We start from the raw sequence: 24,112 nt of genomic DNA, 5'->3' as shown, positions 1-24,112 counted from the left end.
CCCATCCAGGGCCGGCTCCAGGCATAAGCAGTAGTTAATACAATTGCAACTCAGTCAGGGTCTCAATTTACTGTTGAGATTTAGAATAGAAGAATACGCAAGGTGAAGTTCGAAATCTGGTTCTTCATCAGCAATTTTTCGGTTGTTATGTCAGTCCCTGATGGTCACTCAATGAGCAATGTGAGCTAACAAATTTTAGATTGCTGGCTAGACTAACCAATCTAAACTTGTAGAAAATCATGGCCGAATACCAACTGCATGCCCAGGGCCCTCCCTGACCTCCAGGGGACCCCCATTGATTTTTGTTAGTCACTCTGAGTCAGATATCATTAATATGGCATAAGTCATGGCAAAATGTGTAGAATTGCAGGAAATTAGATTTAAACTGCAAAGATTTCTCTACCCCCAATGGCAAAATGGGTAGAATTTCAGGGCAACCAAATCTCGCTTAGGGCCTCCAAAAGGCTAGGGCCAGCCCTGCTCCCATACCAGGCACTAACTAAGCCTGCACCTGCTTAGCTTAACTTCATTAGAAAGCCGGGCTTCTATCTGACCCTCAGTCCAGACTAAGTCACTGTTTTCCCCCTGATCTAACCAGTCTTTCAGAGGTACAGTATGCATTTACTGTGTTAGAGTTTAATCATCATGATTGCATTTCAGTGTTCTCATGATGGCAAACACTCCAAATAATGAATGACTGGACTCCAACCAGGTTGATCATTAAACAAAGGACCTCTGAGCTGAGCTGGTCTAAGGTGTGTCTGAGTCTGTTTTCCAAGACCTCTGATAATAGTGTGCTGACACAGCGAGAGCTAAGCTGGTCAGTTACATGGTTTTGGCCCTCATCTACTGTTCTCAGCAATCACACATGGGCAACCACCCACTGACTTGTGTGTGTGCATGCATGCGTGTGTGGTGGTGGTGTGTGCGTGAATGCATGCCTGTGAAGGTCAGTAAAAACCTTTATATATACGGTCTCTGGTAAATACCCCTCCAACCCACAAAGCAGTAGCTCCCATTAGGGGCTGTACAGCAATTGTAGTTGTGATATGTTTAATCAGGATGGGATGTGGTGACAGATGAATCACTCTCACACAATCCGGTACCATGATGCTTTCTCTCTCTTCTCCCATCTCTTATAAAAATGTTTCCCCTATTTCTCAATCAGTGGTGCTGATTAACAGTCAGTGTTTTAAGCATCAAACAACAGCTTGAGAGATCTGCTTCCGGTTAGCTGGTTGATATAGGTCAGACACCGAGGTTGGTACTGCATGTCTGGACATGCTCTATCAAACAACTATTCTCCTGAAATCCCCCAGGTGGTAAAAATATTGCACATATTTCCAGATGACCTTTTACTTCAGAGGGCCGATATGCAGGGTAGAACAAAATGCATCGACTGTCCACATTCAAGGTACAACACATTCAGAACAGTTGGACACAACAAATCTTCAGGTCTCAGGCAAGTTTACTCATCATCATCATCATCATCCCACTAGCATCCAGTAGTTCACTGACCCACCTAGTGTAACAAGCACCTTGAGCATAAAATTATACAGTGGAGTGAACTTTGGGATGTAGGGTAGAGTTGAGTGTTAGTGCGGGAGATCACACAGAAAACCCACACAGTAATAAAACAGACATGGAGACATTTGAGATGGACTTTCTGTCACAGGGATAAACTTATCTGGAAGAGCCCACCTACTGTAACCCCATACATCCCCCCCATCTGATATCGGTGTGTGTGACATGTTTTTGCTGTCGCTGACTCATAATGAACCTGAGAAAGTGCATCAAACAAAAGAGTGAGATGCGGAGGGAGAGAAAGAACATGAAACCAAGCATCTCTGTAAACACGATTCCATGGAAAATAAAGTGTGTGCGTGTGTGTCTGCGCGTGCGGGTGTTATTTTGGCACGCAAACAGCTGAGAACTGGTATAAGTGGAAATTATGGGTGGATGCAGGTCTGTGCTGGATCTGATTCACATACAATCACACATGGTGAGACACCCGAGGACTATGTGCATGTTCCTCCCACTCTGATACTGGGAGACCAGGCCTGACTCTGGGTATGAGTGGGCTGTTATCACACATATCAATGGTGTGTGTTTGCCATCTTCCCCCCAGAGATGGAGAGAAGGCCCATTCTCCAGTAGTGTTGTCCAGGGGACTCCCCTCTGTATGAATGTCTGTATCTGACAGCTGCATTTCAGCTCTAACACGTAAAGTGAGGTTTTTACAGTTAGCTCAACAAGGATTGACTTACCGGTAAAAGACCCCCTTTGTGACATTAATAACCAGAACATGGACTGTATCTGTATAAATGCCATAATTAAAGGGTTAATAACACCTATCAGACACAAACAATATTCAGGCCAGCTAGTCACAGGAGGAACTTCCAGAGATCAGTCTGATTAGAAACTATAGGTCATGAGGCTACCACCACCAGTCATCCCACACAGCCTTTCATACTGTTTTCTATCCTCTAGCCATACATCTGTGATTATAAATGTATCTCTCGCTTTTAATCTGTTACCACCAGGCTATGCCACAGATGACCTCAGGCTGTTTGTGCAAGATAGTAGAGGAAAAGTGGTGGCATCGGTTGTCCTGTCTGGCATGTCTGTATCTAGAGGTTTCTACTGTAGTGATCTGGCTCCCTCTAAAGGGAGGAACAGTAAAACTATAAATTGTTGCAAATAGAAAGAGTAACATTTGATAGTTTGAGCATCTTTAGACCCTCTATATAGGAGCATCTATACAAAAGCATGTACAGATAGATGTAAGCTCTTAATTTGACCAGTAAAATTGAGCTACATGAAAAGTGCAGGTTTTCAGTAAATCATGAATCTCATCTGCATTTCCTGCAATGCAGGAAAATTCTCAGGAACAAGTGCGATAAAATGAATATCCTACATCTGTATAAACCACCTTTTCAAGAAAAGCCAATTGGATAGGAGCCATTACTTGTTTTTGTTTTTATACAGAACACTGAAATACAGAATATTAAAAAAAATATTTTTTAATGTTGAAAACATGACATACCTATACAGCCCCAAACTTCCCATCTTCCCCCTCCCTGTCCCAAATTCTCTCTTTAAATCGTCAGTAGCATACTCAACTACAGTATGATACCCCCTACACCAGGTTTAGGCAACTAGATACAGCTGCCGGATGATTTTTGTTGGAGCAGATGGTCGGGGGGGCAGAACATAATAATGAACACTGCAAATTAACCACAACTAAGCTCAAAGAGATTGAATTTGAAAATAATGTCATACCTTGATTAGATTGACACGATAACATCTCTTTTCATTTGTCAGAATATCTGGGAACAGATTTTCCAAATTACACAATATTTTTGCAGGATTCCTGGTGATTTTAGTATTTTTTGACAAAACTGATTGCGGGACGTTTTTTGGGGTGACCGACTCCTGTCCTACACTCATGCACACACATTCAGACACGACATTAGGTTAATTTAATATTACAATTCTCATAATTATACTCCCTCAGTAATGCTATTCAACAGTTAATTATGTACACACTGGTAATGTCTCAAAGGATACCCTATTCCCAAAATAGTGCACTAGTCTTGACCAAAGCCCTAGAGTATGTAGCCAACCTTTAAAACCTCATAGGCCAGTTTCTTAGACCCAGATCAAGTCTAATCCTGGACTAAAAAAGCATGCTTAATGAACAATCTCTAATGAAAGTGCTTTTAATTCAGAAATAAGGTCTGAGAAACTGGGGCCAAAACTAGTGCAATATATGTTGAATAGAGCAGCATTTGAGACACACCCATAGTCAGTTGGCAGATTCTGAAATTGCACACAATTCCCTCCCTATACAGTGCACTACTTTTGGCTAGAGCCTTATGCACTATATAGGAAATACAGTGTCATTTCGGACACAGACACGTCTGTTTGTCAGTCACAATCAGACTGACCACAAAATTCCCCTTGGTCAATTAACCAGTTTCCCTCTCCACTGTCTGTCCAGTGGATTTCGCTGGGAGTGTTGTGTCCACATGGAGTGGGGTGCTATGGCTGTGTGAGCGACCCCTGCTATCCTGAGTGTCGCTGGGTTGAGTCCTATGGCTTTGGTTCCCTCGTTATTACTGGACAAGAGAGGGAGGGTTTGGCACGAGGTGTGTGTGTGTGTGTGCGGAAGGCAGAGGAGAGACATTGGGGATACAGTTCCTCAGATATAGATCCCATTAGGTTCAAGTGTTCTAGTGTGGAGGGAAACAGTTTGTAGAGGAAACCACTTCCTGCTGCTGGAGTCATTTCCTGTCCCATTCTGGGAGGCCCTGAGAGGAGGAGGGGGAGTGTGGGAGGGGGTTTATCATCCAGCTCCTCCTACCATGGCTCAACCCTCTCTCTCGATCTCTGGGTGAGACAGCTTCTCCTTTCCCTCGTCTCTCCTCCATCTATCTATCCCTCTCTCTTGTCCTCCACAAGGGATTGGACAGGTCTCTACCCCTTTCCTCCATCCCTCTTTCTCCTGTCCTCGTCTCGGGATGGGACAGGTCTCTCCTCTCCTCCATCCCTCTCTCCTGTCCTCCTTTAGGAGTGTGGCAGGTTCATGCGGTCCTCTATCAGTGTGTTGTCAGGGCCCTGTGACTCCACACACTGCCGGATGGTTGCTATGATACCAGACAGCCGTCTGTCCAGGGCGGCCAGGTGGGGCTCGGCCAGGACGGGGTTGATGGGGTCAAAGGTCAGGGCCTGCCTCATGGCTGAACTCAGAGCCCCTGCCCTCAGCAGGTTCAACCTGTTCCACGTAGACATACGCACCCTGACAGATGGCGGGAGAGAGGTGTAAGAATGTAAAGATATGGAGAAAAAAAAAAAACTGCTCATAAACACACTGCAGAAAAGAGAAATGGGTTGTGATTACTGACAAATGTTGGTATTTTCAGTGTGTGTGTGTGTGTGTGTGTGTGTGTGTGTGTGTGTGTGTGTGTGTGTGTGTGTGTGTGTGTGTGTAAACTCACATGCAACATTGATACAGAGAGGCCAAAATGCTTCTTTCATCCAGAGCTGCATTCCCAAAACTACAAAACAAGAAAAAAACACAGTAAGATTGGTTAGACACTATGGATGTGCATCTCTCCCTTTCAAGACGATTCGATAAGTATCTAGATACATGGGCTCCGGTACAGGAACGATACATTTTGGTTTGAAATGATTCGGTAAGATTTGGTTTGATTAGAGGAACGAATCAATGCGATTCAGTTCAATGCAATTCAATGCATTTGTTGCATAAACACATTAATTTTCCATTCTAAATTAAAATCTGCTGCTGATGAACCTTATGAGCTGGGCCTCTCTGAGCTGGACTTCTGTGTGTGTGTAAATTATGTATATGTCTATGTTATATGTAGGCACCTGAGCTGAGCCATAAGGGAAACTGGGCATCTACCACCCCACTTTCAGTTAGGGGGGGACAAAGTTAGCTTTTTGTCCACCCCTCCAAAAAAAAAAATCTGATATCACCATCAACCACTAATTCATTTGTCATTTTTGCAGATGAAATGTGTTAGAGCTAGTAATGTATACATATTTATCTTTAACAATTAGCTATGACATAGACGATGAATATATAGCGCAACTTTGGATTTCATCCCAGTCTCAAATCTAATGGTAGACTGTTTGGAAATGTTGACACAGTGAGCTTCTCTTCTTCTCCCGCGTTGACCATGCAGTGCGGGTAGCAAAAGTGATTGCTGTATTTGTTAATAAATTATCAATTTAACAAGTGCTTAATTAGTAAATCGGGAGGTGCAGGAACAAAAAGTCGGCGCGAGAGGGGTGACCTGGGGAGCTCTGAGGTACCAGAACACATTAAAAAAAGCATTGCATGCATATCATGACATTTGCGTAGTGGCAGAGTAGAAGCGCTTACAGAAGTTGCACACATGGGGGAAATGTTAGTAGCCTACAGACCATGAAAAATGTGGCCTTTTATAAACCCATTTCATGCAATTCTCTGTCAATTTACATGACTGGAGACTTTGATAGAATCTTTAATACCACACAAATGATCGAAATGACACTGACAAACTGAGATCGATAAAAACGACCTTGTCTTGAATCCATCAATATCCTTGGCCTAGGTGTGTGGAGACATACAGCAGGGTACACTATGAGGGGGAAATTATTGTCCTAAAAATGCTTTCCAGTTTCACTGATTCCCCAAATGATGCGCAGCTCACTCGCCGGTGATGCCAAAAACCTATCTGTTTTACTTTGTAAAACAATATTTGGAAGTTGATGAGATATTTTGGTAGCCTACAACAGATAGATTATAGTCTTCTCTTTTCAGCAGGAGCCATTTACTTTCCAACCTGTGATTTCCACAATAGTATTTGAAATATTGGGAAAGGTTTGTTGTCTGCATGCTGTTCACTGACAGATTTGCAGCACGTTCCCAACTGTAGGCTAGGTTGGTAGGCTATGCCTTGTTATTGGGCATTTTCATGGTGTAGTAGGCTATTCTGAATAATTAAATTTCTTTACGAACAGATGTAACCAATGTGAAATGGCTAGCTAGTTAGCGGGGTGCACGCTAATAGCGTTTCAATCGGTGACGTCACTCACTCTGAGACCTTGAAGTAGTTGTATCCCTTGCTCTGCAAGAGCCGCGGCTTTTGTGGAGCGATGGGTAACGATGCTTCAAGGGTTGCTGTTGTCGATGTGTGCAGAGGGTCCCTGGTTCGAGCCCAGGTAGGGGCGAGGAGAGGGAAGGAAGATATACTGTTACATTGATGCTGTTGACCCGGATCACTGGTTGCTGCGGAAAAGGAGGAGGTCAAAAGGGGGGTGAGTGTAACCGATGTGAAATGGCTAGCTAGTTAGCGGGGTGCGCGCTAATAGCGTTTCAATCGGTGACGTCCCTCGCTCTGAGACTTGGAGTAGTTGTTCCCCTTGCTCTGCATGGGCCGCGGCTTTTGAGGAGCGATGGGTAACGATGCTTCGAGGGTGGCTGTTGTCGATGTGTTCCTGGTTCAAGCCCAGGTAGGGGCGAGGAGAGGGACGGAAGCTATTCTGTTACACAGACAGCAGTAATTCTATAACTTTGGCAAATGTATTTTGTTTGGTTCTGAGAACATGAAATATATTTATTCATGTCACTGAGGGAGAGAGGGTAATCTATAACGTTTACATATCAGGTATCCTATTGAAATATTGAGTGCCAGGAAGCGATCACGTGGCAGGCATTGATAAGGAGAGAGAGCTTTGGATTAGGCATCAAGGGGGTTGAGCTCAGGTCAGCTTAAGGGAGAAGGAATGGTTTATTACCCTATCACTTCGTCTTCCTGTTGAACCATAAAAGATGTAAGGGCTAGAGAAGGAGTGCATCTAAATTGGAGTATAAATATATACACTTGTGTTGGTGAAAACATGTTGTCTAATGCAACTGTATTGATTCTCTGGGAAGAATAAACTTGGTTAAGCTCTCATAGTGTCTGAGTATTTTTACTCAGAGAATTAGAACATAACAATTTCAATTGATCAGGGCTGCTGCAGACCCTCCAGAACCCGCACGGCTATGATTCTACAAGGAAATAAATGATAAAGTGCATCGCTGGAGAGATGAGTTGCAGGCTCATGTCGACCAGAGCAAAGAGAAGTTATAGAAAGTGAAACTTTGAGAGATAGGGTTGAAGTCGGAAGTTTACATACACTTAGGTTGAAGTCATTAAAACTCGTTTTTCAACCACTCCTCAAATTTCTTGTTAACAAACTGTAGTTTTGGCAAGTCGGTTAGGACATCTACTTTGTGCATGACACAAGTCATTTTTCCAACAATTGTTTACAGACAGATTATTTCACTTATAATTCACTGTATTACAATTCCAGTGGGCCAGAAGTTTACATACACTAAGTTGACTGTGCCTTTAAACAGCTTGGAAAATTCCAGAAAATGATGTCATGGCTTTAGAAGCTTCTGATAGGCTTATTGACATAATTTGAGTCAATTGGAGGTGTACCTGTGGATGTAGTTCAAGGCCTACCTTCAAACTCAGTGCCTCTTTGCTTGACATCATGGGAAAATCAAAAGAAATCTGCCAAGACCTCAGAAAAAGACCTCCACAAGTCTGGTTCATCCTTGGGAGCAATTTCCAAACGCCTGAAAGTACCACGTTCATCTGTACAAACAATATTACGCAAGTATAAACACCATGGGACCATGCAGCCATTATACCGCTCAGGAAGGAGACACGTTCTGTCTCCTAGAGATTAATGTACTTGTGCGAAAAGTGCAAATCAATCCCAGAACAACAGCAAAGGACCTTGCGAAGATGCTGGAGGAAACAGGTAAAAGAGTATCTATATGTACAGTAAAACGAGTCCTATATCGACATAACCTGAAAGGCCGCTCAGCAAGGAAGAAGCCACTGCTCCAAAACCGCCATAAAAAAGCCAGACTCCAGGTTGCAACTGCACATGGGGACAAAGATCGTACTTTTTGGAGAAATGTCCTCTGGTCTGATGAAATCAAAATAGAACTGTTTGGCCATAATGACCATCGTTATGTTTGGAGGAAAAAGGGGGAGGCTTGCAACCCGAAGAACACCATACCAACTGTGAAGCACGGGGATGGCAGCATCATGTTGTAGGGGTGCTTTGTTGCAGGAGGGGCTGGTGCATTTCCCAAAATAGATGGCATCATAAGGGAAATTGTGTGGATATATTGAAGCAACATCTCAAGACATCTGTCAGGAAGTTGAAGCTTGGTCGCAAATGGGTCTTCCAAATGGACAATGACCCCAAGCATACTTCCAAAGTTGTGACAAAATGGCTTAAGGACAACAAAGTCAAGGTATTGGAGTGGCCATCACAAAGCCCTGACCTCAATCCTATAGAACATTTGTGGGCAGAACTGAAAAAGCGTGTGGGAGCAAGGAGGCCTACAAACCTGACTCAGTAACACCAGCTCTGTCAGGAGGAATGGGCCAAAATTCACCCAACTTATTGTGGGAAGCTTGTGGAAGGCTACCTGAAAAGTTTGACCCACATTAAACAATTTAAAGGCAATGCTACCAAATACTAATTGAGTGTATGCAAACTTCTGACCCACTGGGAATGTGATGAAAGAAATACAAGCTGAAATAAATCACTCTCTCTACTATTATTATTTCACATTCTTACAATAAAGTGGTGATCCTAACTGACCTAAGACAGGGAATTTTTGTCAGAAATTGTGAAAAAACTGAGTTTAAATGGCTGATTTCTTTTGATTTTCCCATGATGTCAAGCAAATAGGCACTGAGTTTGAAGGTAGGTCTTGAAATACATCCACCTCCAATTGACTTAAATTATGTCAATAAGCCTATCAGAAGCTTCTAAAGCCATGACATCCTTTTCTGGAATTTTCCAAGCTGTTTAAAGGCACAGTCAACTTAGTGTATGTAAACTTCTGACCCACTGGAATTGTGATACAGTGAATTATAAGTGAAATAATCTGTCTGTAAACAATTGTTGGAAAAATGACTTGTGTCATGCACAAAGTAGATGCCTTAACAGACTTGCCAAAACTATAGTTTGTTAACAAGAAATTTGTGGAGTGGTTGAAAAACTAGTTTTAATGACTCCAACCTAAAGTGTATGTAAACTTCTGACTTCAACTAAGTATTCAGACCCTTTACTCTTTTTTGTTGAAGCACCGTTGGCAGTGATTATAGCCTCAAGTCTTCTTGGGTATGACGCTACAAGCTTGGCACACCTGTATTTGGGAAGTTTCTCCCATTCTTTTCTGCAGATCCTTGCAAGTTCTGTCAGGTTGGATGGGGAGCATCGTTGCACAGCTATTTTCAGGTCTCTCTGGAGATGTTCGATCGGGTTCAAGTCCGAGCTCTGGCTGGGCCACTCAAGGACATTCAGAGACTTGTCCCAACGCCACTCCATTGTCTCGGCTGTGTGCTTCGGGTCGCTGTCCTGTTGGAAGGTGAATCTTCGCCCCCAGTCTGATGTCCTGAGCAGGTTTTCACAAAGGATCTCTGTACTTTGCTCCTTTTCATCTTTCCCTCAATCCTGACTAGTCTCCCAGTCCCTGCCACTGAAAAACATCCCCACAGCATGATACTGCCACCACCATGCTTGACCATGGGGATGGTGTCAGGTTTCCTCCAGACGTGACGCTTAGCATTCAGGCCAAAGAGTTCAATCTTGGTTTCATCAGACCAGATAATCTTGTTTCTCATGGTCAGAGTCCTTTAGGTGCCTTTTGGCAAACTCCAAGCGGGCTGTCATGTGCCTTTTACTGAGGAGTGGCTTTCATCTGGCCACTCTACCACAAAGGCCTGATTGGTGGAGTGCTGCAGAGATGTTTGTCCTTCTGGAAGGTTCTCCCATCTCCACAGAGGAACTCTGGAGCTCTGTCAGAGTGACCATTGGGTTCTTGCTCACCTCTCTGACCAAGGCCTTTCTACCCTGATTGCTCAGTTTGCCTGGGAGGCCAGCGCTAGGAAGAGTCTTGATTGTTCCAAACTTCTTCCATTTAAGAATGATGGAGGGCAACGGTGTTCTTGTGGACCATCAATACTGAAGACATGTTTTGGTACCCTGCCCCATCTGTGCCTCAACACAATCCTGTCTCGGAGCTCTACGGCCAATTCCTTCGATCTCATGGCTTGGTTTTTGCTATGACATGCAATGTTAACTGTGGGACCTTATGTAGACAGGTGTGTGCCTTTCCAAATCATGTCCAATCAATTGAATATACCACAGGTGAACTCCAATCAAGTTGCAGAAACATCAAGGATGATCAACAGAAACAGGACACACCTGAGCTAGCAAAGGGTCTGAATACTTGTGTAAAAAGTTTTTTAAATTTATAAATCTGCAAACATTTTTAAAACCTGTTTTTGCTTTGTCATTATGAGGCATTGTGTGTAGATTGAGATTAGTTTTTATCCATTTTAGAATAAGGCTTTAACGTAACAAAATGTGGAAAAAGTCAAGGGGTCAAAAAAACTTTCCGAATGCACTGTAATCAGGCAGGTCCTTGTTTAATAGCCTACAACATGTTGAACCTTCTTACTAAAGCCTACTTCAATACTAAATGGCACAGTCACAAAATTAGATGGGCTGTTAATTAAATAATTTTTAATTCATACGTGAGGGATTTCCGACTGCTCAACTCACTCAAATACTCTACTCCAGCGGTAGCTTAGGCTACTTTTATTGCGGTAAAACATTTAACTGGACATTTTATAAAAAATAACTAAGCAAATAACATTGGTTGTCACTCAACTAATAAACTCTAATATCGCACAAGCCGTTTTACAAACATTTGAAAGCTGAAGGTGATGCGCAGATGTGTCAGATCAGGAACAGGCCTACCTCCAACCTGATCTCGAACATTTCATATTATTCTCTAAGTAAATCTGAGACACTGCATTTAGTATGATGTGTTACGTTTCGTATGGTATGTATTAATATCTGGATGTCCATCACCCATTTCCTATGATATGAATTACAAATCGATTAGAAATTAGCAAAATGTACAATGTTACAAATTTGCAAAACTAATGTTGTTATCATATGAATTCTAGCTAGGTGGCTAATGTTAGCTGGGCTAGGGTTAAGTTTAGGAATTAGGTTAAAGGGTTAACTAACATGCTAAGTACACTGAAAAAAATAAAACATGCAACAATTTCAAAGATTTTACTGAGTTAGAGTTCATATAAGGAAATCAGGCAATTTAAATAAATTCATTAGGCCCTAATCTATGGATTTCCCATGACTGGGAACACAGATATGCAAAAAATGTTAGGAGCGTGGATCAAAAAAAACAGTCAGTATCTGCTGTGACCACCATTTTCCTCATGCAGCGCGACATTTCATTCGCATAGAGTTGATCAGGCTGTTGATTGTGGCCTGTGCAATGTTGTCCCACTCTTCAACGGTTGTGAGAAGTTTATGGATATTGGCGGTAACTGGAACACGCTGTCGTATGTGTCGATCCAGCGCATCCCAAATATGCTCAATGGGTGACATGTCTGGTGAGTATGCAGGCCATGGAAGAACTGGGACATTTTCAGCTTCCAGGAATTGTGTACAGATCCTTACGACATGGGGCCGTGCATTATCATGCTGAAACAAAAGGTGATGGCGGCGGATGAATGGCACGACAATGGGCCTCAGGATCTCGTCACGGTATCTCTGTGCATTCAAATTTCCATCGATAAAAATGCAATTGTGTTCATTGTCCGTAGCTTATGCCTGCCCATACTATAACCCCACCTCCACCATGGGGGCACTCTGTGAGCGGTTTGCTGATTTCAACGTTGTGAACAAACACTAGGCCATACACGTGGTCTGTGGTTGTGAGGCAGGTTGGACGTACTCACAAATTCTATAAAACAACGGAGGCGGCTTATGGTAGAGAAATTAACATTCAATTATCTGGCAACAGCTGTGGTGGACATCACTGCAGTCGGCATACCAATTGCACGCTCCCTCAAAACTTGAGACATCTGTGGCATTGTGTTGTGTGACAAAACTTCACATTTTAGAGTGGCCTTTATTTGTCCCCAGCACAAGGTGCCCCTGCGTAATGATCATGCTGTTGAATCAGCTTCTTTATATGCCACACCTGTCAGGTGGATGGATTGTCTTAGCAAAGGAGAAATGCTCACTAACAGAGATGTAAACCCATTTGTGCACAAAATTTGAGAGAAATAAGCTTTGTGTGTGTATGGAACATTCCTGGCATCTTTTATTTCAGCTCATGAAACATGGGACCAACACTTTATATGTTGTGTTTATATTTTTGTTCAGTGTAGTTGCAAAGTAGCTCAAATGTAGTAAGTAGCACCTCTCTGATTCAGAGGGGTTGGGTTAAATGCGGAAGACACATTTCAGTTGAATAGATTCAGTTGGACAACTGACTAGGTATCCCCCTTTCCTAGTTGAAAAGTTGCTAATTAGTTAAATTGCTAAAGTCTGATGAGATGCGAACAAGCAACCTTTGGGTTAATAGACGTTCACGTTATACGCCAACCCACCTTATCGGTAAATCATTAAATCCCTATTAAACACCTGCATACACATTGTCATAACACACACAGTCTAGGACACACAAAGCTCAGCAGATTAATCTACAGGATCAGAGGGAAAAGAGTAGGGGTGTAATAGTACACATTCATACTGAACCGTTTGGTCCTCTCACTGTCAACTGCGTTTATTTTCAGCAAACTTAACATGTGTAAATATTTGTATGTACATAAGATTCAACTACAGACAAACGGAACAAGTTCCACAGACATGTGACTAACAGAAATGGAATAATGTGTCCCTGAAAGGGGGGGGGGGGGGGGGGGGGGGGAAAGAGTCAAAATCAAAAGTAACAGTCAGTATCTGGTGTGGCCACCAGCTGTATTAAGTACTGCAGTGCATCTCCTCCTCATGGACTGCACCAGATTTGCCAGTTCTTGCTGTGACATGTTACCCCACTCTTCCACCAACGCACCTGCAAGTTCCCGGACATTTCTGGGGGGGGAAATGGCCCTAGCCCTCACCCTCCAATCCAACAGGTCCCAGACGTGCTCAATGGGAGAGAGCCGGGCTCTTCGCTGGCCATGGCAGAACACTGACATTCCTGTCTTGCAGGAAATCACGCACAGAACGAGCAGCATGGTTGGTGGCATTGTCATGCTGGAGAGTCATGTCAGGATGAGCCTGCGGGACGGGTACCACACGAGGGAGGAGGATGTCTTCCCTGTAACGCACAGTGTTGAGATTGCCTGCAATGACAACAAGCGCAGTCTGATGATGTTGTGACACACCGCCCATGACGGACCCTCCACCTCCAAATCGATCCCGCTCCAGAGTACAGGCCTCGGTGTAATGCTCATTCCTTTGACGATAAACGCAAATCCGACCATCACCCCTGGTGAGACAAAACCGCGACTCGTCAGTGAAGAGCACTTTTTGCCAGTCCTGTCTGGTCCTGCAACGGTGGGTTTGTGCCCATAGGTGACGTTGTTGCTGGTGATGTCTTGTGAGGACCTGCCTTACAACAGGCCTACAAGCCCTCAGTCCAGCCTCTATCAGCCTACTGCAGACAGTCTGAGCACTGATGGAGGGATTGTGCGTTCCTGGTGTAACTCGGGCAGTTGTTGTTGTTGCCATCCTGTACCTGTCCCGCAGGTGTGATGTTCGGATGTACCAATCCTGTGCAGGTGTTGTTACATGTGGTCTGCCACTGCGAGGACGATCAGCTGTCCGTCCTGTCTCCCTGTAGTGCTGTCACAGTACGGACATTGCAATTTATTGCCCTGGCCACATCTGCAGTCCTCATGCCTCCTTGCAGCATGTCTAAGGCACATTCACGCAGATGAGCAGGGACCCTGAGCATCTTTCGTTTGGTGTTTTTCAGTCAGTAGAAAGGCCTCTTTAGTGTCCTAAGTTGTCATAACTGTGACCTTAATTGCCTACCATCTGTAAGCTGTTAGTGTCTTAACGACCGTTCCACAGGTGCATGTTCATTTATTGTTTATGGTTCATTGAACAAGCATGGTAAACAGTGTTTAAACCCTTTACAATGAAGATATGTGAAATTATTTGGATTTTTACGAATTATCTTTGAAAGACAGGGTCCTGAAAAAGGGACGCTTCTTTTTTCGCTGAGTTTATTTACAAAACAAAAACACTAGGCCTATAGGCGTTGTAGGCCATGTGTAGGCCATGTGAACGCTGTGTTTTAGGCCTACAGGCCATGTGAACGCTGCGTTGTAGGCCATGGGAACCCTGCGTTGTAGGCCTATGCCTCAAGTAAATCTGACTATTCTGTTAAAACAACTTGAGCCCATGCGCACATTGTAATCAAAATGTAATTCTTAATTGCTGAACTTCAAACTGTTTTGAGGCGCAGCCGGGAACTAGTTCTGTACGATGGCGAGTGGTGGAGTCGATAAACCAGAATTAGAGGATCCTCCATCACGTTAACAGTATGTCACCACGCCACAAGTGTGCAATGCTGTCATCAAGGCAAAGGGTGGCTACTTTGAAGAATCTCCAAATATATTTAGATTTCTTTAACACTTTTTTCATTACTACATGATTCCATGTGTTATTTCATAGTTTTGATGTCTTCCCTATTATTATACAATGTGAATATAGTAAAAATAAAGAAAAACCCTGGAATGAGTAGGTGTGTCCAAACTTTTGACTGACTGTATCTGGATGCTTTATAAAGCCAGGCACATTTAACAGTTAGGCTGTTGATTATATACTTAAGTTTGTTTGCTCTATCCTCTATTTTTTGGGGACAATTAGGCAAAGCCCAATTCACATGGGACTAGTATTACTAGATTGGTTAATTATTACCCCAGAATGTCTGTTATTCCAGAGGATGATTTGGATGGGATTAGTTTTTTACAAACCCCCCCCCCCCCCCCCCCTCTGTAATTCTTTGTTTTTTCCCTTTAAATTGACAGAAGTTTGGAGGTTATTTTCTTGGCGTGAAGATATTTCAAGTCCAGGCGATAACAGGGCTACCCTGTTAACTCGAGCTTGGTTCCCAAAAACCATACCAAACCTCTTTGGTATAGTGTCGCCATAATATTTGAATTGAGCAAGTGTTAAGAGAATCATTAGTATATTTTAGCGATCCGCAGTAGACGTCCTAAATGCCCCCCAGTCTTCAGATGTGAGCTAAACAGTGCCCTTGCACTTGAGATGCGTTTTAAGGCTATGGATGTGAAAGTTAACTTATAATGTCCAAACATTTAGGTCAGTTGTATGCTGCTTTGCGATCTATTAACAGCAAGGGTTACATTAAATAGGCTCAATATTTTTTACTGATGTATTTGGCAATATTCTATTCATACGCACAAAACAAATGAACAAAAGCATTCACTTTGAAAGCTAATACAGGCCCTTCATATATAGGCTATGCGCAGCACTTCGTTCAATTATTCAAATCAGTTGTTTTCTTGCTCAAACCGTAAGCAACACCTGTCAAACTCAGACAATTCTCTCAAAACACAGGGATGTCAATTCACACGGGGACTAGTATTATCAGAGGACCTTGGAGTTCGCCAAAACACAGTAGGTTATTCTGTCTGGAATTTTTACTCTCCAGCCATGTACAAATGACTGACAGATTCAGACGGGACTAAAATTACAGATGTGGTGTTTTGTGCACGTAATTACATTACCCGATCTCCCCCAGTAAAACTAATCCCGTCTGAATAGGGCTTAAAGCAAGGGCTGTTTCCTCGTCTCTGCTGCTGCTGCCTCCGCTGCGTTGTTCTCAATCCCAATATGCTGGTTCATTTAGCTATTATGTAGATAGGGGTTGGGTTAAATGCGGAAGACATAGGGAAAGGCAACATAGGGAAAGGCACAAATTCTACAGCTCAGTAAAGATTGTTTTGGAACCGCGGACAGCGACCATACCCAAAGCGGGAGAAAGTGCATTTGTTATAAAATAATACTAGATTTATTAGTGTTGCACCATTATTTTTTACATAATATAACCATATAAAATGTCAGTATCAGATGTCTTAGAGTGATGGACTGTGCCATCCCTGTAGCCTCCACAATGGATTAGTGCACTGTGACAGGCATGAATCAGACAGGTGTCTTGGCAACCATAAAAAACAATCGACCAGTCAACAAAGGGGTCTGCCCTGCGCTCTTTATAAGCAAAACAAAGCAGGAAGTTTTCAACCAGTGACAGCCCATCACATTACCCCACAGTGGGAGATGTACCATGCTACAGACACGCCCCCTTTATGAGAGTCACAAGTGCGCATCTGGCACTGAAGTGTCATGGTGCGTTCGTAACCAAGTGAGAATTTACCATGACTGGGAAAAATCCACTTGAACAGCTCTCAAACTGGTATTTAATAGTGGGAAACTTGTCCATCATCCTGAGCACCAACTTCTCCCATTTGGTTACCTCTGTCACCTACCTAGGAAATGGCCTCTATAACAGCATTTTCAGCAGTTAAATTTAACAAAACATTATTTATAAAAAGCAAACTATTAAATGTGGTTTTTGAACTCTGTTTCCAAGCATGATCGCTGCACTTTTAGTTTATGGTTGACACAGCTTGTTGAACATTAGCCAATCAGCGTTTCTCAACGAGTTCAAATCACATGAATGCATACAACTGGCATTACGACTTCACAACTGGTTAATTCCCACCACCAACATGCAGCATCAGAGTGGAAACTTGAGAAGTCAATCAAAGCAATCCGGTCACAAGAGACAATGCAGGGAACATTGTGAATGTTGACCATTATTAATTTTCGCTGTACCGAACCGTAACCACAATACGTACCAAACCGTGGGTTTGGTGAACCGTTACATCCCTAGAAAAGAGGAGTGATGTGTGTGATGTAGAGATGGAGACAGAGAGAGGTGAAGGAGAGGTCATCTTAGTCATGTCTAGAGTTCCTAAATGTGTTTATACCGTTCATGTGCTAACATTAGCTACAATAAGTAGAGTGTGTATGTGTTCCACCTCTTTGCATTATCCAGCAGAATGAGCATGCTGGCTCCTCCATCGTCTTGGAAACTCTCATAATGATGTCGGTCTGCGTTGCCGATGAGGTAATCAAAGATGGCCGTGTCGATGACGTCCAGCAGTCTGGGACCAGCGTCGTACGGAGGCATCTTCTTTACCGCATCACAGTAGCTCTCATCATACTCCCACCTACACACACACACACACACACACACACACACACACACACACACACACACACACACACACACACACACACACACACACACACACACACACACACACACACACACACACACACACAATGAATAATCAAGCACACATAGTTAACATATACATAGACAAATAGTTAATACACACACCTGGCCAGTTTGCCCTCCCTGTAAGTGCGTCCCCAGGGGTGTCTATGTTTCTGGAGCGGCCAGACATCTGGCAGCCAGAGAGTTAAAGATCCCTCCATGTTCTCTCCCTCCGCACATGCCGGCTCACTCTCTCTACAGTAGTAACACTTCCCATAGAAACAACTATTATTACCTAGAGAGAGAGAGAGAGAGAGAGAGAGAGAGAGGTTAACCATTTCCATTTAGAGAGAGGTCCAGCCCACTGCTGCTTGAACCCAGACACAAAACATTATCTTATCAACGTTTAAGGAGTGGCATACCTATACACAAACATATTATGGGTGGGACCGAACAGAGCCCTGTTGTGTGTGTGTGTGCTAGCATCTCACCCTGCATTAGAAAGGTACTGAGTAGCTGGTCCGTGGCGACAGGTTTGAGCTCAGTCCTCAGGTTGAAAAACCTCCCTACCACTAGGGGTGCTCTCCTGAAGCCCAGGATCCTACAGCACAGACACAGGACAGACACTCAGATACAACTAGCAACACCAGTATCCAGATTACCAATCCCAAATGTAAAATGTATATATTTATGCATAAGACCGATACGTGTGTGTGCGCGTACCTGTCCAGGTGAAAAGCTGCCACCTCTGCATTGTGTCTGTCATAACCTGCATATGGCTCTCCTTCTACCATATAGTCTCTACTATACCTAGAAAGAGAGGGAGGAAGGGAGATGGAGGGAGTGATGAGAGAGTTATCCTCTTACATAAACCAGAGTAAAAGCACAGTGCCTATTCTTACATAAAACCAGACAACAAACAGACAGATGTCAGAGTGAAACAAGGACACTCAGTTCCTGAGGACTGTTCAGCAGCACAGAACCAAAGAATGGAGTGTGCATGTGTGTTTTCTCGCTCTCACCTCTTGGGTTTAAAGACCACTTTCTGCCCCCCGTCCAGTACTAGTAGAGCTTTGAGCTGGGTGCCCTTGTAGCCCACGTCTGCTCGCTCCACGCTTGCAGTGCCCAGCGCGGTGAGGACGGCTGCCAGCTCAGGGGTCTCCTCAGGGTACACCTCCCTTGGGCCCACCCACTGGCCTGCCACCTCCCATGGAGACTGGAGAGTGTGTGTTAAACGGGCACCGCGGGAGAGAGACAGGCCTGCCTCCATCTGATAACACACATGGATAGAAACGTTCATTCATAGCCTACACGCAGGCACCAGCTACAATAAATACACACTGACACAAAAACACAACCCTACCTTGCGGAAGGCTCTGAGGTCTCGTCGGCTGGCTGCGGACTCCTCTCCTCCGTTCAGCAGAAGAAGTTTGGCAAGCCCCAACAGGAGTAGCACGGCAACCAGTACAACCACACGCTGCTTCAACTTCATCTCCTCTGCAACCTCAGCCACCACCCCTGACCTGTGAGTCCCCCTCTTCCCCACCTCACCCCTAGAGCATGGCACCTGCCCCCCCTCTAGTCGCTTCCCCCTCCCAGCTCCTACACACACCCTTCTGTAGGGCAGGAGGTGTGGATCTCTGTCTCACCACAAGACCCACAGCTAGACCAGGCCCCTACTGTATCAGCAACCAGCCTGTTGGAGGTCAGAGAGGACATTAGTGATGAAAAACAGTTAGATATAAAAACTTAAACTTGTTGACAGACATACAAACAGAAAAAGCAGGAGCCAAGATGCTGGACAGGCTGGTACATGATTGACAGGAGCATGATGACAAAGTAATGTATAATTACTGGGCTCAATTCGTAACAGATTACAACTCTAATCTGTGTCATCGGAGCTGAGAGAGACACCCATACCGTGCCAAACCTGACTGATTCCTGGATCCACACCCGGGATTTTAAACAATCACTTTACTGACAACATAACACCCTGTCTAACCCACTGGCTGTTTTCCCACCAGTTACAGGATCAGTTAGAGGATCCATCTAGCCTATCACTCCCTGTCTTTCAAAACAACATTTTATGTTTTGATATTGAATAACACCTTGCTTGTCCTCAGACTGTCCCCACCAGTCTGTTTTGGGCTGTCAGACAGTGACCCTCGCCTGTCTGGCTCCACAGCTCCAGGCACACTGAAATATTAGCCTGTCCTCCCCCCAACAGAGGAGAGTTGAGCTGGGTTAACAGAATCAGGACAGGACATGAAGGCTCCAAAGCAGGGCTCCTCTCATATAGACCCACGTCAGTTGAGATGGATGTATTGATCGGTTGGTAATGTGTGTTTTCAGGACAAAGATATTGATCAGATGTGCCCATAGATGGGGGTTGTTGTGCTATTTGGGGCAGATAAGCAAACTGCCTGCAAGATGGCAAATGAGCCTGCATAACAATGGCGATACCATATTCAGTATGATGATGATGATGTAACTGTATCCAACTATCTAAGTTCTCCATAACTCAACAACGACAGATAGGTCTACCTATTGTGAGCAACTTGTCCTTGCCAGAGCTATGTATTTATTCTAAATGTATGGCTCTGGTCCTTGCCGTATGTCAAAGTGCCACTGTCAATGTCACAGAATCATCATAGCTAACAACAACTTTCCAGTCAGCTGGAGGATACAATTGCCACCCTCATCAAAAACAGCAATTATGTTTCCACTCAAATTAAAGGGCTGTCATTTGAAAGGTTATTTATGGAGCCCAAAATAGACATGAAACGGACTTGAGAATACATTTTAAAAATACACACTATACCAAAAAATGTTTGTACTAGGTAGTTTGTACTGAGGATTGTAATGTTTGTACTGAGGACAACCCGTGAATTAGCCGGCTAAGTTAAACATTAGCCATATAAGCAACCCGTGTCTAGCAGTGCCGGTGGCCATGCAGGCAGGAATGACTCGAGTTGCATTCCACACAATCGGTAATTCATGGGACCAACTACATACACGTCCCACTACTGCGGAAACTCTACACTAACAGTAGTTGGCTAGCTAGTTGGTTGGAAATCGCAAAGGCCCACACGGTTAGTTTGCCATCTAGCAAACGCTTTGTTGATTTTAGAATAAATCTGCATCGACAGCTGCTAACGGTACCGTATTGTCCGTTTTGCTTTCGTCCAGCAATGCAGTACTAGCCGGGTGGTTAGCTAGCCGGATGATTAGCTAGTTGATTTGCTAGCCAACTATCTAGGTGGTTAGTTAGCCAACTAGCAAAGAAACGGTTAGTTATCCAAGTTCGTTAGCTAGCTGCTACTTAGAAGTACAACCTAACTAGTTAGTCGCTAACGTTCTGATAGCTGACGAACTGCATCATATTTTCCATATCTAAACTTGCGTTGAAAGCTGACAAGCGTGTGCTAGCTAACTAGCGAGCAAGCTAACATCAGACATTATCAAACATTCTATGAATGTGATTAAAAGACTACTGATAACGTTACTGTTAGCTTGCCAACACCGTTGATTGCAAAGAAATGGCTGTTGTGAGGTAACGTTAGCTATCGTATTAGCAAGTCTGATCAAATGGCTTACCTTTGCGATTACGGCTACTAGGTGTTAAACGACATCAATGCAACGGTCAGTGTGTTTTCGATGTTTTGTGTGAAATTGTGTATTATTCATCGATAGTCTGTCAAAAAAAATATCCGCGTTTCGTCAGCAACAGTTAAACAGTTTTTCCGGGTCACGGAATTTTTCCAAATAAAAGTCCCCCACTTAATAGTAGAAGTGTCAATAACTTGTATTTATTCATGATATATGACACATATTTGTCTAAACATAAACCAATGATTCATATTTGCTCATATTTAAGTCACATTTGCATAAAATGTGGGTTCTAAAACATGTCCAAAGTCAGACAAATGTCCTCATTGTGAATCACTGTATACAGTAGAGGCTGCTGAGGGGAAGACAGCTCATAATAATGTCTGGAACGGAGCCCATTGAATGGCATAAAACCATGTGTTTGATCCATTTGATACCATTCCACTTATTCCACTCCAGCTATTACCACGAACCCGTCCTCCCCAATTAAAGTGCCACCAACCTCTTGTGATGGAATACATATTGGCTTATAGAGCAAAAACTATTCTGGCTGCTGCAGTACAAGTATTGTAGGGAATACTTAGTAGGGTAATAGTAGAAAAGTGTCATTAACCTATATTTAACAATGATTCGCATTTGTTTATATTTAAGTGACATTTGCATTAAATGTGGCTTTTAAAACATGTTCCAAGGTCAAATAAATGCCACCAATGCAATACACTAGCTATGGTATGAATTACATATTGGCTTATAGAGAGAAAACTATTCTAGGTGCCAAAGTAAAAGTGGGGTTGAGATTACTCACTAGGGTCTATAGAATATATATACCTTCCAACAGATCAACAACCCTAAGCACACAGCCAAGACAACGCAGGAATGGCTTTGGGACAAGTCTCAATGTGCTTGAGTGGCCCAGCCAGAGCCCGGACTTGAACCCGATCAAACATCTCTGGAGAGACCTAAAAATAGCTGCACAATGATGCTCCCCATCCAAACTGACAGAGCTTGAGAGGATGTGCAGAGAATGGGAGAAACCCCCCAAATACAGATGTGCCAAGCTTGTAGTGTCATACCCAAGAAGACTCAAGGCTGTAATCGATGCCAAAGGTGCTTCAACAAAGTACTTAGTAAAGGGTCTGAATACGTATGCAAATGTGATATTTCTGTTTTTTTGTTTGTTGCTAAAATGTCTTAAAACCTGTTTTTGCTTTGTCATTACGGGATATTGTGTGTAGATTGATGAGGGAGAAAAAACTATTTTATCAATTTTAGAATAAAGCTGTAACGTAACAAAATGTGGAAAAAGTCTAGGGGTCTGAATACTTTCCGAATGCACTGTATAGGCCTACAGTTTATTGAATTGGGAACAATAGAAAGGTTGGAGTAGAAAGTGTAGCTGGGCATTTAAACCTCAGTCCCCCATGAAATAATATAGATTCTACGGACCCTACTGGGTGTTCCCAACCCCACTTTTACCTCGGCACATAGAATAGTTCTCTCTCTATTAGTCAATATTCAATTTATAGGCTGACAGTGTTGCATTGGAACAAATGGAATGGGTGGAGTAGAAAGTGTTGCTATGTTTTCCATTTACAATGATTCACATTGTGGCCAATGGAATTGGTGGCGTTAAAGACCAGCAACACTCCCATGAGAGCCCCATGATATATATATATAATTTCTACAGACCCTGCTGAGTTTTCCATACAATAAGTTTACTGCAGCACACAGAATAGTTTTTGCTCTATAAACCAATATTCCATATACAATGATTCACACAGTTAATATAAGGAAATCAGTCAATTGAAATAAATTCATTAGGCCCTAATCTATGGATTACAAATGACTGGACAGGGGCGCAGCCATAGGCCCTCCCACCTGGGTGCCAGGCCCACCCACTGGGGAGCCAGGTCCAGCCAATCAGAATGAGTTTTTCCCCACAAAAGGGATTTATTACAGACAGAAATACTCCTCAGTTTCATCAGCTGTCTGGGTGGCTGGTCTCAGACGATGCCGGACGTTTAGTAGCCGCATGTGAAGGTGTCGGATGTGTAGGTCCTGGGCTGGCGTGGTAATACGTAGTCTGCTCTGTAAAAAGCTTTTTGTGTGTAAGGAACATTTATGGGATCTTTATTTTAGCTCATGAAATATGGGACCACCATTTTACATGTTGCGTTTATATTTTTTTTCAGTACAGATCCTACAGACCTTACTGCAGGGCTCTCCAACTCTGTTCCTGGAGAGCTACAGTTCTGTAGGTTTTTACTCCAACCCTAATCTAGCACACCTGATTCTAATAATTAGCTGGTTGATAAGCTGAATCAGTTTAGTTACAACTGGGGTTGGAGTGAAAACCTACAGAAGGGTAGCTTTCCAGGAACAGGGTTGGAGAGTCCTACTGAGTATTCCCAATCCCACTTTTACGTCGTATTTATACGGCACATTTCAGACATGGAATGCAACACAATGTGCTTCACAGGGGAAAAAAACAAGTACAAACTGAAATATTACACAGCAAACATGAGGAAAAACAAAGCTAAAAAGGTGTGCTTTAAGATCTTAAATATGTCCAAAGTTTCAGCCCCCTTCAGGTTCACAGGGAGGCTATTTCAGAGGCTTCTACTTATCTAAAAACCAATAGAAGTAAGATATAACATTAATTCATAGAAAAAAATTACTATAAATAGACATCCTAAAGAATACATTTCAATACATTTCTTTAAAAAACAAAAGAACAAAATAATATACTGTATTTTGGATATTTCTTTT

General features: G+C 43.2%; 1 protein-coding gene across 1 annotated transcript; it reads right to left on the bottom strand.

Annotated features, from left to right (window-relative positions):
- Positions 1–3,007: 3,007 nt before the first annotated feature.
- On the bottom strand, positions 3,008–19,268 carry LOC120054893 (glycosaminoglycan xylosylkinase-like). The gene is made up of 8 exons (XM_039002608.1): positions 19,098–19,268; positions 18,757–19,004; positions 18,458–18,544; positions 18,226–18,335; positions 17,858–18,029; positions 17,493–17,684; positions 5,001–5,060; positions 3,008–4,801 (listed from the first exon to the last, which is right to left on the bottom strand). The coding sequence occupies exons 1-8, from the start codon at positions 19,224–19,226 to the stop codon at positions 4,570–4,572; spliced, it is 1,230 nt and encodes a 409-aa protein (XP_038858536.1). The 5' UTR covers positions 19,227–19,268; the 3' UTR covers positions 3,008–4,569.
- Positions 19,269–24,112: the final 4,844 nt, after the last annotated feature.

This window comes from Salvelinus namaycush, chromosome 10 (genome assembly GCF_016432855.1).
Source record: "Salvelinus namaycush isolate Seneca chromosome 10, SaNama_1.0, whole genome shotgun sequence".
Lineage (NCBI taxonomy): Eukaryota > Metazoa > Chordata > Actinopteri > Salmoniformes > Salmonidae > Salvelinus > Salvelinus namaycush.
This window is presented reverse-complemented; position numbering and strand designations above follow the sequence as displayed.